Source organism: Coffea arabica, chromosome 2e (genome assembly GCF_036785885.1).
Source record: "Coffea arabica cultivar ET-39 chromosome 2e, Coffea Arabica ET-39 HiFi, whole genome shotgun sequence".
NCBI lineage: Eukaryota > Viridiplantae > Streptophyta > Magnoliopsida > Gentianales > Rubiaceae > Coffea > Coffea arabica.
This window is the reverse complement of record NC_092313.1, coordinates 71,720,402-71,734,978: the sequence shown is the minus strand read 5'-3', so window position 1 is coordinate 71,734,978 and position 14,577 is coordinate 71,720,402. Positions and strand designations below refer to the sequence as shown.

General features: G+C 31.7%; 1 protein-coding gene across 3 annotated transcripts; it reads right to left on the bottom strand.

Moving 5' to 3' along the window:
* Positions 1 to 7,988: 7,988 nt before the first annotated feature.
* Positions 7,989 to 14,028, bottom strand: LOC113732940 (uncharacterized). 3 transcript variants are annotated; one of them, XM_027259001.2, is made up of 6 exons: positions 13,559 to 14,028; positions 12,802 to 12,975; positions 12,609 to 12,667; positions 10,775 to 12,523; positions 9,122 to 9,269; positions 7,989 to 8,808 (listed from the first exon to the last, which is right to left on the bottom strand). In XM_027259001.2, exons 2-6 carry the CDS (start codon positions 12,902 to 12,904, stop codon positions 8,135 to 8,137), a joined length of 2,733 nt encoding a protein of 910 aa, XP_027114802.2. In that variant the 5' UTR covers positions 12,905 to 12,975; positions 13,559 to 14,028; the 3' UTR covers positions 7,989 to 8,134. The 3 variants fall into 3 exon arrangements, with proteins under 3 accessions (XP_027114802.2, XP_027114804.2, XP_071937041.1); XM_027259003.2 differs by lacking the exon at positions 13,559 to 14,028 and having other exon boundaries at positions 9,122 to 9,260; positions 12,802 to 12,999; XM_072080940.1 differs by lacking the exon at positions 13,559 to 14,028 and having other exon boundaries at positions 12,802 to 12,997.
* Positions 14,029 to 14,577: the final 549 nt, after the last annotated feature.

The following is a 14,577-nucleotide window of genomic DNA, read 5'->3' as shown; positions in this document are numbered from 1 at the left end:
GGACCACTCGCCACAGACATGCCTGCAAACAATCAGAGGCCGGGCACGTTCTTAATCTCTCCTAATCAAGTCCCAACCCTTCCCCCCTTTTCTAACTCCTCTTAACTGCCACACCACAGTTTTCTTACCCCTGCGCATTTGCTAGGTTTCATGTGCCTCGCTCTCATCTTCTGTGCACATCATTATGCTCATACATGATGATGCACGTCAATCAAGATCTTAGGACTGTTTGGCCATCTCTTTTGAGACAAATCAAAGAGCCACCTTTGTGGTAGACCCTTCTTCTTTTTTTTTTTTTGGGTACAAGTGAAGAACATAAAAAGAGTTGCACTTGTGTTGCTCTTCTCCTCTTTTAGTTAGTGATGCATCTTCAAGGGTTTCATCGACATGTCCTTCTTAGTTTTTTGTAACTAGTCACAAACATTAATCTGAAGTTATGGTTTAACGTTTAATTATAATATAACGTTCACAAGATGAAATAATATTTGTAGAGTTCTACAGAATAATTCAAGATCAAACACCTCATCGACCTCTACATAAATGGCAACTTAGGACGTTTCTTCCTCCTAAAGGAAAAAGTTTAAGAAGATTCTCATGACATGCATACTAGAATTCATGTATCAACAGAATAATTTTGAAGTTTGTCAAAGTTTTCTTATATCTAGAGTGAATGTGAAGTACTATAAAACTTCATATCAGAAAAGCTTTTTATATGAATGACCATAGTCATTGATATTAGTTCAAAGTTATTCCCAATTCTTGCTATCAAGAGCAATTCGAGCGTAATGTATATCGAGACATTACAAATATTTAACAAATTCCTCCCAAAAAATTTGAGTAGTAATTTGGTGGTTTAGTCATACAAACAAGCCTTTGTGAATGGCATTATGCATTAATAGACAACAACATCATCATCATCATCACGAAGAGAGTAAGAAATGGAATGCATCATTTACACATGTATGTATGTGAAACAGTAGCTAGGGAAAGTGGACACATGCAATGGAAGAAGCCAAGAGCTCCTCCATAGGATTCTGACTTTTTGGGGCAGCTAAATCGAGGTGGGCATTGCTCTAATTAATAATTAATCATTGGTTGGTAGAATAAAAATGTCTAGTAGGCTTCCTTAGTTTAGTTTATATATCTACTTACTTTGTTGGCTAGTAACCATAAAAAGAAATTATTATTGGCATTAATCTGCAAACATTACAGAAAACAGCCTCTTTTTTCCAGTTCTTCTCTAACCAAGAAAGCAGATTCAGGGATCCATAGTAGCTTGCTGCAGAGGAATCTCATTGAGGCCAAAGGGCACTTGACACGTAAAATATGGCCCTTGCTGTTTACATTATTATTATTATTATTATTTTAGCTGTTTTGTAATAAAATTAACTAACTTTATCAAGTTCCAAGTCCCACTTGTCAACACCAACAATGGAATGACAGATTATATTATTTGCAAGCCAGAGACTCAGAATTACTCTCAAAACACATGGGGTGTGTTTGGATCCTTGTTTTTTGGGTTGTTTTTGAAAAACTGTTTTTCACATCCCAAATGCTACAGTAAATGTGTATTTCTAAAACAACTCCAAAAACACCATATCCAAACATTATATCAAAAACAACTACATATGTATATTTCAATTATGTATATTATATTAATATAAATTGAAATATACAAATTGAAAATTATATATATTATATATTATATAAATATTTATATACATTAATATTATACATAATATATTATAATATACATAATATAATATACATAATATGTAATATTGTATACATAAATGTGTAAATATTTATACATAATATATTATGTACATTATATTATAATATATACATTATTAATGTATAATATTATTATGTACATTATTGTGTATAATAATGTCTAATAATGTTAGGTATAATATATAATATACATAATATGTAATAATGTAATAATGTATATTATGTATAATATATTATATTATGTATATTATATTATATATATACAATATTATGTATATTATACAAATTGAAAATTATATATTATATATTATATGAATATTTATATAATGAAATATACAATAAATATTACAAATTGAAATATTATATAAACACCATATTTATAATATTATAATATCTATAATTAATATTAATGTATATTATATATATTAAATATTTATATATTTATTTTTACATATTATAAATATTTTATTTTACTTAAAAAATATTTTTACATATTTATAATATATTTATATGAATATTATATATTATATAAATTATATATAATATAATATATATTTTACATTTATATAAATGTACATTTATACATAATATATATATTAATGTATATTTATAATATACATTTATATTATGTATTATACATAATATAATACATTTATAATACATTTATATTAATATACATAATATTAATTTTACATTTATACACAATATTAATACATTTGTACATTTATATTAATTATATTAATACATTTATACATAATATTAATATATATTAATAAAATTATAATTTATACATTTATATAATATTCATTTGTAATTTATACATTTATAATAATATACACTTTTACATTTATAAATATATTTATAAATTATAAATGAATATTACATAAATGTATAAATGTATAAATTATATATTTTTATATAAATACAAAAATATAATTATTTATAAATATTTATAAATGTATATTTATATAAAAATATATAATTTATACATTTATACATTTATGTAATATTCATTTATAATTTATAAATTTACAATAATATACACTTATACATTTTTAAGTATATTTATATTATGTATTATATATAATATAATAAATTTATAATATATTTTTATATTTTTATATAAATATATTTATTTATTAATGTATTATAAATCCATAAATGTATATTTATATAAAAATATAAAAATTATAATTTATAATTTATACATTTATATAATATTCATTTATAATTTATACATTTATAATAATATACACTTATACATTTATAAATATATTTATATTATGTATTATATATAATATATAATATAATATAATACATTTATATATTTTTTAGCGAATATATAAATATATTTATTTATAAATGTATTATAAATGCATAAATGTATGTAAAAATAAAATTATAAAAATACCCAAAAATATGTTTTAAAAATACCTCTAAAAATAATCCAAAAAACATACACAGTAAAAGTTTTTCATATAGTTTTTGAAAAACAACCTAAAAAACAACTAATCCAAACGGACTTGTATTTCAAAAACGAAATGCTACAGTGCTGTTTTTGAAAAACAACCCCAAAAACAGCTAATCCAAACGGAGCCATGGTTTAATGTTACATTTGGGAACAGCCAAAGCACGTTTTAGAGCGAAAATGTACAACAGAATTATTATCTTTGAAAGAAGTAAAGTGATTTAATTTCTATGGTTTCCCCTTCTATGGCATTTTATCTGTCCAAATACATTTGCCTGTCTCAACATAGAAATGGTAATCAACCCTTCTTCATTTAGTTAACTTTCAAAGGATTCTCTAGAAAACTTTTACGTTTTTCGTAAACATATTTTTCAATTATCTTTTTAACTCGCATACATCAAATCAATAGAGTACATTAACCTATAAAATACTTTATAAAATAGCAATCCAAATGAGGTTAGTTTTTTAATAAAAAAAATTTCACGTTTACTATGAACACAATTTTCAATCACTTTTTAATTTCACATATATCAAATCGCTACAATACATTTCTCTTCAAAAATTTCAAAAAATAGCAATCCAAATGTGCCGGACTTGGAAGTCTCCTTTCACCAAGGATGTTTTCTAATAATATATACCAATTTTTTCTTGCAACTAATATAAGATTAAAATTAATGGAATCAGATTTTAACATATTCAAACCGTTTAATAACTAAAAATTAGACATTTGAATTAATCTAAATTTTCTAGACAAAGTTTGTTCTCAAAATTAAGTAATAAATTAATTACTTATCACTAAATATGATAGGCACTTATATATATTAGATTTAATATTTAACAATTCAATAACTTAATGGATTCAGACATTACATTTCAGATCTCAAACTTCAATTTTCAGACTCTAATTTCATCAAACGCTTCCTAAATAGCGGATTTCGGTACATGAGTACCCATCACTTAGGAAAAAGAAATAATACCAAAAATGTTTCTTGAAGAAATGAAAGCTGTGGCCAGAGCAAGCGGGTCGTCTGCCTGCCCTAGTTAGCTGTGGAATAGTACTCTTTGACTGCTGAGTGCTGATGGTTAGGGAGCACCCAGAGAACGTACTGCTTAATTTCAGGGACAGCATATGCAAAAGAGAAGATAGATGGTCCTTTGAAAGAACATTTTTCTTTCTTTCTTTTTTTTTTTTTTGGTTAAAAGTAGAATAGTTATGGTTGTGTAGCAGAATCTTAAAATTTTTTACATATAAAATTTTGAGTTAGTCAATTTTTTCATTTTCATTTTTTTTGGTTTAATATCAATGTATATAAGTTGGTCAAAAAAGTTACAACAATTAGTTTGTTGAAATAGTATTCAGGGTTTAGCTTTTTCCTATGGTATTTGATCGCCCACTGATTTTAGAAAGTAGTCTACTTTTTATGTGTTACTATATTTGGGGCTTGGGACAAATACAGTTAAGATTTGAAGCGGTTGAGAGGTACAAATTGTTTATTTTATATGATTTGGTGTATACTAATGTCACTTTGTTCTAAGAACGAATTTTATTGATGTATACTAACTCAATACATGAATACAACCATGTCTATAAGCGTATTTTGAATCTTGAAAGAAATATATTAAACCAAAAAAATAAAAATTATAACATAAAAGGCCATTCTTTGTCTTGGAATAATAGAGTTTTTTTTTTGGATAAATCTTTTCATACACCATTAGTATATCCGCTTGCGAATCTAGATGCGTATCATAAATATAAAATTTGGTGTTTAAATTTAAATTGAAATGATATGGCGGTACATAAAACCGTCAGTGTATACAATGATAATGTAGGAAAGATTAATCTTTCTTTTTTATGTTATAATTTTTTATTTTTTATTTTTGGGTTCATTAAATTTTACATGAATATCAAGTTGAGTTAACCAAGTGATCTACCAATTACACCCACAAAATTTGTAATCAGGTTGATTGGTGATTTGATTCAGACTGAAATTTGGGTTCAGGGATGTAAGAACTTCAGTTTTTAAATGTCAATGACGAAATTGCTTCGTTTTTTAAGTGAGGGATGAAAAGAATATTTTTGTGAAATGTGAAGGATGAAACCGATCATTTTCCCTATTTAGAATAATTACTGTAGCACTTTTTGTGATGTGATATATGTGAGATAAAAAGGTAATTGAAAAGATAAAAATGTGTATTAAATATTATATTTGTGATATAAGCAAATAATTTTTGGCCGTTACTTGGCTATCCAAACACACTCTATATCTGAGGTAGCTACTTGTAAGTTAAACAAGTAGACACATATTGTTATGGTAGATTCTTTTGAACTGAAAAAAATGAGATTTGAGCTTTTCGCCCTAAAAAAAATAGAAAATGACCAATGGAAAAAACACATAGATACAAGTTTGTTTGATTGTGAATATTGGGAAAAATTTTTGAGTTCTTTGAGAATATTTCATTAACACATTTTTAAACTACATGTTCGTTCATATAATACATCTCAAAAAAGTGTTATAATAATTTTTTATCCTAAAAATGCTAGCCAAACACAATTTCTAATAAAATTTTTCATCAATGATGGTGTCTTACTCAAATTTTGTGGTGAGCAAGACACCAAAGGTGACTCTATCAGCGTTGGATGAATGACAACTATGTAAAATTTGAATTTGAAATTCTACTTTTGTATACATGTTATGAATCCAACGATGATAGTGTATACACCGTCAGTGTAAGAAAGATTTACTCTTATACTTAATAGAAAAATTTTTCAAGTTTCTCTTATTTCTTTTCTTTCTTTGGTTGGCTCTTTGTTCTCAAAAACTTGTACTTACAAATGAAATAATTCCCATTTGGATTGCTATTTTCTGAAGTTTTTATATAAAAATGTAGTGTAACGATTTGATATATGTGAGATTAAAAGGTGACTAGAAAATATATTCATGAAAAACGTAAAAAATTTTTGGGAAAAAATTGCTTTCAAATCAATCTTCCTACTCTTGAATTAATGTCATAGCAAATTTGGTTTTAATTATTAAATTAAATTATCCTTCCAATCAACCTTCCTAGTCTTGAATTAATATTGACATGTGAGGATACAACAAGAAAATTTTCTCTGGTATAAACATTGTGACTGTAACATTATCTATTAACTTTTGGAAAAATAGATCATGAATAATGTACTGCCTATATAACCCGTTTGGATTGTTATTTTCTAGAGTTTTTTAGAAAAAGAAATACCATAGCTATTTGATGTGTATGAGATACAAAAAATTGATTAAAAAATACGTTCATGGAAAACGTAAAAAAATTTTCAAAAAAAAAAAAAGGCAATCCAAGATAGCACTCTAAGCAATAAGGCAAAGAAATGATGGGATCACGTGATATGTTGGCCGGTTAACCTACCAATATTAGAAAATGGCACGTGAGCCCATTTGGCAAAGTATGACCATTCTGTGTTCATCTCCACAGCCATCTTCTGCCATCCCATTACACAACACAGCCATAAAATACATGTCTGCAATAAATACCACAAACATCAACTTGCTCATAAACAAACATTTTGCTTGGAATTCATGAATTTAGAAGCATGTGCTTTGATTTGTGCCCAAGTTAATGATGCCAATCACAAAGGGCTTCTTGGAAGGATCACTCCCCTAAGGCAACATTTTGTCCTAGATTCCATCATCATCTCTCCAAACCATATAGTAATTCTTTCCAGCACCTACTACTTAAATGTTGGACCACAATTCAACCTATAATTGCAGTGAAGTTCTATTTGTGTACCATTTGGCTCAGTCCCATTGGTGATTGGATACCCCTAGCAAGTCATTTCAAGAAATTCACTCCCATCTTCTTGCTTATCCATTTTGACATTCTTGAGCCTCAACAAGTAGGTGCCACTCAGCCAAAACCAAGTGCTATTGAACCCTCCTAACCATCTATTTTCAAGGTATATTAAAAACTCGTTTATATCAAGTTATACCCATATCAAAAAATGTTGAAAATGTTAAATTTGATGGTCAAACTTTGCAACTTCACTAGTTTTCCACCTCCTCTAACTCTAAGTGATGGTATCACATTTTGACACGTAATAGGGCGGGCCAAAAGAAAGCGATTCTCTTGATAATGAAGTGGTAACTCCATGTTTTTTTCTTTTTTTTGTCCTTCCTTTCATCAGAGCATGGCTACGACTCCTCAAGTATGAAAAGACTCAGCCTCAAACCATTGGATCTACAAGGATTTGGTTAACCACCAGCACCAAAACACTTGAGATTGTGTCGATTGTCAGGTTAATATGGTTCAACCGTGTAAATCAATTATTCCCATTTATGGGGAAAAGAATCACTACTACAACCAAATTCAACCTGACCAATCCCAGCCAAACACCCCACATGGCCGCCCAAAGAAGGACAACTAGAATGATTAGTCTTCTACAGTGTACCCTTCTAGTTATCTTGGGGCTTGGCTCATCATACATATGTCATGTCGAATCCCTCATGTCTGCTAGGCACAGCCTAACACAGTTATACATCAAAATGATTTTTCAATGTCTATAACCTGCATGATATTTTATGATCACCAGTTCAATCTTTTTTCTTTTTACAAAGAATTGGTTTTACACAAGGTTGTAATATTTGAGCCAGGTTGTAAAAGTCTTATAGTAGAAGATACGGACGGAACCTGTAATGTCACTGTTTATGAGGTCCTATAACGAAAGGAAGTTAGGCCTAAAAAGCGTTTCAAGAAATTTCAGTAGTGCAGTTCTACCCAGGGAGACAAGAAGCAATGAAGAACGGTGAAGTTACAATCAAAATGCAATCTGCTCAAGTATGAATTTGTAAGCCTTTATATTTTTGGGCCCATCACAACAACCATGTATCTACAAGTCATACTTGAGTAATGTAAAACCTATGTAGCCTATGTTGCAATGCTTTAGAACAGCAAGAAATCATCAACCAATTCATCAACCAGATTACTCAATATTCTCTTCTCAATTTCTACACCTTCTTCAAATGCCTCAATCTCAAAATCAACCCACTTCCCCAATTTGGTACTCATGTCCTTGTCCACAAGCTCATCTACCATCAAATCTTCCATGCTTGTCCAGCCTGAAATCTCCCTGCCCAGTTCTTCAGCCAACCAATCTTTCTTCTGAATCAGAGCTGCTAGCTTAGTCCAAGATTTCCAGCTTCCACTAAAAAGCTGCACGCACTTTAATTCTAGAGATTCTTCAACATAGTCGAACAATACCTTTTGCACTAACTTGAAGTTCTTTTCCACATTTTTACTTGATCCTAGTTTTACTTCACCCCACTGATCAAACAGATTGGGAGCTAAGACCTTGTGTGCCTCACCAAGTGCAAACTCCTCCAGCAACAAGTCAGTGTTAACAAGTATACACCGGATATATTCCAACTCCCAATTGGCTGATTCATTAGTAATCATTGAAGTGAATGATGAACTTGTATCTGTTACACTTGTGGCCCCGAGAGAGGCTGAAGAGGCAGAATCTGATACTTCCATGTCGGCTTCCACAGGTCGGGACTTTCTAGTGGAGCTCCATTGAGTCATTTCATAAGCTTCAACTGCCAAAAACATCTTGCTAGCTGAAATTGAAGAAAATATTACATTAGATCCTAAATTACAACCCCCAAAGAAAATTCTACTAAGGACTAAAAGAGTTGGTCCGATTAAATATTTCAATCAAGACTTTAAGGCTCATAGGCTTCTGTATATTCATAACCTCCTCGTGTATCCTAAATGTTAACAGCCATCAGTTAAATCTTTATTATGCAGTTGATCATAGATCAATTATATAGTTCTTGGACTATGTATAAAATGCCAGATAATATAGTCTATCTCAATCCAGTGTAGATTAGAAAAATGTGATAACAGTACTTAGAGGACAAGCATTCTTACCCTCACCGCTAATACTTCTGTTGCTATCTAGAGAGTTGCAACTACTCTCTGAGTAGGCGGGTTCCAAACTTGACACTGGACCACAGGATTGATATTTGGGGTCTCTGTCATATCTAATAAAGCCAAGCTCTTCCATCTCCTGTACACCCTGAGAATGGTGAAGAAAATACAGAGTACAATACTTCTTTTCAGCACTATATGGGCAGAATAAAATTAGCAAGTGTTATGCTGCTTATTAACCCACACAAATGCATGCATGCGCCAAGAAGAAAGAGGCCACTACATGCATTTTTCAATTAATATGGAGTCCAAAATCATGCGAGACACCATAGTTTGAACTTGAAAGAACAAAAACTACTTAACGGATGTTTATTAGGACAAACCAACAGTTGAAGCGTAAGAGCTAAAAGGCAAACAAACTTGTTTGGGTACAAGCAAACTTAAAAGTAGCGTATTGGCGGCAACTGTTCATCATCTGGCATTTCCAGCCAAATCTCATTTAAATTTGCCAACTGACATTCCACAGAGAGCTGTTTTAAATGAATACTGTAATAATAATGAATAAGCATCATTATCTGACTCTAAACAAGTGGGATAAGAGTTTAAACAAACAGACTGATATAATGTACAGTTAGTGAATCACTTCAAGAGTTGTAAGAGGTAAAAATTCTAGCAAGAGCAACTTCATTATGTGATTCTTGTAAGAGTAACCGTGTGATTTACTCCATGACGATGAGAAAGACAGATATGAAATTAGCAGATGTTAATCCCCAACTAACGTATTCCAGATATTCAAGGAATATGAGAAGTGATCACTGCAGTTAGTTTGCAATATAAAGGCTTCTCTACATGACTGTACAAGTACTTGTACACGTTAGCTATGTAGATTTGACTTAATCATGGTAAAAAAGAAGTATCTAAACAAGGATCGTAGTACAAGAAATAGAATTGGTCATTCTACAATACTGTTGATTTGAGTTATTTATTAGAAATGCAACATGCAATGAACTTTTAAAGGGAGATAAAAAATTTTGATGAAATTTGGTTAAAAAAGATAAAAGAGAAACTACATAAAGCAAATTAAGGCCGCCAATTAAAATACTCTATTGCTGATAAGGGAAATCACCCAATTTGTCCTTGAGTTCAAACTTCTACAGAGGCTCATAGCCATTAGGCAGAAGTTCTACAAATGAACCAACAACCACCATAGGACCATTCTTGGTTTGTAACCCATATAATTGAATTACATAGATGCCAGAACAATATCTACCTAGTTGTTCAACAAAAAAAAGGAATCACGGGTTACAGCACAGTTGTATTGAAGCCATTCCTTGATCACAAGATGACACCAGCTGATAATGATGTTACCTGTTACCTAGAATGCACTAGTAGTTGTATTGATGTGATGTCTTCATTCACAAAAAAACAAATAAACTTTTGAACCAACAAAGGCATACTTGTAATGCTCCAGTGAGATAGAGAATTTCAATCACTTTTTACTGTTTTGCAGCATTGTCAAAGGTTTTTTTTTTTTTTTTTTCTGGGTAAACAAAGGAATATGTATGCTTCTTTCATTTTTTACTACAGCAAACGCAGTCAAAAAAACATGACCCATAAGAATACACGTACAGACAAAATCATAAACCAAATTACCTGCCACTTTTGCATTGCTTTAAGGTGAAGTTCATCAATAGAAGAGCTATCGGATTTAGGTTGGATGCCCAGTTTGTCCAGAGGCACATCAAGTTGGGAATTTTTGTGATGTTCACCAGATGTGGTATGTGTCATTGTGAGAGTAGACACTGAATCTTCACAACTGCCAGCAGAACTACAAGGAAACTCTGAATGGAAGTGGTCTTGATTAGATGAGTCAACTTTAGATGTCAACTCCTTGAGCTTTTGTTCCAAAAGAATGCTTAAAGCATCACCACCATCAACATTCAGACCAAAAGAAGACTGATTTTCACTAGTTGTGGGAACAAGGAATGAGCCTCGTTTCTTGTCAGTGACTTTCACAGGTGAACTAGAAGCAGATAATGACTTTTTAATTGGAGAAGTGAATGTGAATGATACAACATCCGTGCCATTTTTTCTCTCAGCTGCATCCCATTTACTGCACCTATCAATTTCATAATTGCATTTTATAGACCTTTCGCCTCTACTCACTGATTGGTTATCATTTCCATGAGAAAAATTGTTTCCATTGATTGGTTGCTTCTTTCCTGAAGATCTCTTTACTGCTGATGGAAGTTGTTCCTTTCCAACATGATGGATTGAGGTCTTTCTGGGCATGACAGGAGTGCTTACAACAATCTTATTTACAGTCTTATTCGGCCTAGATACGTCATTTGAAGACAGCTGTTTCCTGTCTTTCTGATGACAAAATGGAGGCCTTGAACCTTCCATCTCTTTAGCTGAAGCAAAGTTTTGCTTCCGGTTATTTTGCCTAAGTACATCAGAAGATTTGTCAGTTGATGTTCTCCTTTCAACATTCTTTTGGATTTTTGATTGGTTCCTACCAGAAGAGCTATGCCTGACATCATTAGGTTCCTTATGGTTTACAGAACTCCGGTTTCCAATTGCAGTACATCCCTCTTTCTTCTGAACATTAGCCTTAGCTTGAACAGCCAGTGAAACTGATTTTTCCTTATTCTTGATACTCTGAGAACCAGCATTTCTTGATGTATCAGAAACCCTAAACATGTCTGGAGCTTCTCCTTGACCTTGGACCCTGTCCCTAGTTTGTCTCTTTACCTGTTTGGAAGAGCTTTGTTCTTTGGCCTTCTGAGAAGCTTGAAGAGTCCTAGAAGATTTCTGAGCAACCTCCATTTTCTCTTTAAGATCCTGGATTCTCAAAGGAACTGAAGAAGAACCCAAAGATGGCAACTTATGTCTAGCAGTTGAACGAGGACTTTGTTCGATGATTTTGGCAGCTGCCTCTACTAGATAAGCAGCATTCATACTTGGAATGAACCCTGGACTCTTAATGGGAGACAAAAGCTTGTGGTGAGTAATTGAAATGGGCTTCGCAGATTTTGGGGGCAGTACTTCAGTTTGAAACTTCTCAATTGGTCGATTCTGCACCTTCTGCAGCATCACTTCAACAGGATTCTTGGTGAACCCGTCTAGCTTATTCCGCATGCTGTCATAGATTATGATGTGTTCTTCGCTCCGGAAATCAGGCATACCCCTTGAGTAATGAGAATCTCTAAAAGAGCGAGAATCAAAAAATTGTGTATAACAGGGCTCAGAAACATTTGAAGTAGGAAGTGTATCCAATCCCATTAGTCGTGCAACGACCCCCGGAGCTCTTGTGCCATATATTTCATCACCATTTACAGATGAAGCATAACTTGAACCATCGTTCCCTCTGGTACTTGGACCACACCCATTGTCATGCGCCTTCATAAAAGGAAGCTTAAATTCTTTCAAACAAATTAAGATAAGGTGAAAAATAATCTGGATAATAAAATGAAGAGAAAAGTACCTTTCGAAGACGTGAAATTGTTGTATCATCAAAAGTTTCTTTACCTTGCTGTGGATTATCTGCAGTCAAAACATCATACATTAAACCTTCAGAGAAAAAACAGCAATACAGATTAAACATGAAAGAGAGAGAGAGAGAGTCAAACTTCAACTTAAGAGAGCAAATGAAACAAAAATGTTAAACAAAAAATTACCAGATAACTCAAATTTGCCGGAGAAAAGCTTCTTCCGGGATTTAACATTCCAATCAAACAAATGAAGAAATCCACCCTTGGAACTTCGCTTTTCTACTTCCATTTTTTCATTCAAATCCCAAAAATCAATCAAGTCCCCTAAATCATCAACACAACTAAAGGAGATCCAGCTAGCTGCATCAGCAAGAGATATCCTGAGTCTCAAAATCATCAATTTATACAAAACTGCAACAGTTTCAGTGCCCACATTATTCATTCAAAACCAAGTATACCGAGATTATAAGTCAAACTACAGAAGAAAACAGAAAATGTGTGTTTCCAAAAGCTTCAAAATCCTTTTATTGACTCATAAACGTAAAAAATCGCTTCATCATATATTAAATTATCAAGAAAAGCCCTAGATTCAAGAACCACAAAATACACTAAAACAAGCAAGCAACACGCGGAGTTTACACATTTATAAAATCACTACAGCGATTATGCAGATATAATTGAAAACATAAACAAATAGAGAAACCCAGAAAAACCCATCAACAAAAGTACCTATACGATCAAAAAAATGTGAACTTTCATATTAGCATTTAAGTCCAACAATTCAAGAAAAGTGAACCATAGTAGCATTTTATGCATACAGGTCCTTTCTTTTCTTGTGTTTAACAAACACTAGAACTAGAACATCAGTACTACGTTATCATGGGGCAAGAATGCACATCAAGAAAATCTAATAAAGTTGAAACATTTTCAAATCGAAAGTTACCAGCCAGGAATCCGAGTAAAACCCACTAATATTTTCCAGATTTCTGAAATGCCCTTTTGATTTTACATATGTCTGGAGTAGAAAAATAAATAAATAAATCTGTAGAGAGATCTGAATAGCAGAGTGGTTGGTCGGTTGAGTTTAAATTTTGATGAGCATTGTGTGTGTCTTGGTGGCCCTCTGTCAGTGTGAAGACTGAGGAAGGGAGTGAATGAAGACAAAGCAAAAAAGCACCCTCACCGGTCAGCAGGCAAATTAAACATTAGAGAAAAAGTATTGAGCTGTTACTGTGTGACTGTGTGTGAGAGAAAGAGAAATGACGTGTGTGAGTTTTGAGCGTATTTTGGTGCCTGTTTTGCCTGCCTGGTACATATTCCGGTAGTTGAAGATAAAACTATTACCAAGAAATGTTTCAAAATGAAAATGGCATATCTTAAAAAGAAAAGAAAGATAGTAATAGTAGTAGTTAAAAGAGTGATTGAGAGAGCAAGTTTAGGCCAAAATTGATGTCAAAGATGAAGAGGAGAAGATGAAACGCATTATTTCCGCCCGTTATGTAATACGTAAGTGCCAAAACTTGGTAGGCCCGATCTACCAATGACCCGCAATCTGGACGTGACACAATCTAATCGCGACACAATCTGAATTATTGAATTTTTAAAAATAAGATTTATTCAATTGTTAGTCGTGTAATAAATAATTATATATCACTCAATGAGCATGGTGTTGTCTGTCAAATAATTATAATTATATATCACTCAATGAAGCGGCTCAGTTTGAATTGGCTATTTTTAGAGTGTTTTTGAAATATTTTACTGTAACAATGTAGGTGAAAAACTTTTTACTGTAGATGAAATTATTTTTTAGGTTATTTTTTTGTGTTTTTTGAGATTTTTTTTATGTTTTTTGTGTTTTCGAAGTTGTTTTTTTTTTTTTGTAGTTTTGAGGTTGTTTTATTTTTTTGTTTTTGGTATTTTTGAAATTGTTTTTGTTTATATATTACTGTAGCATTGTATACG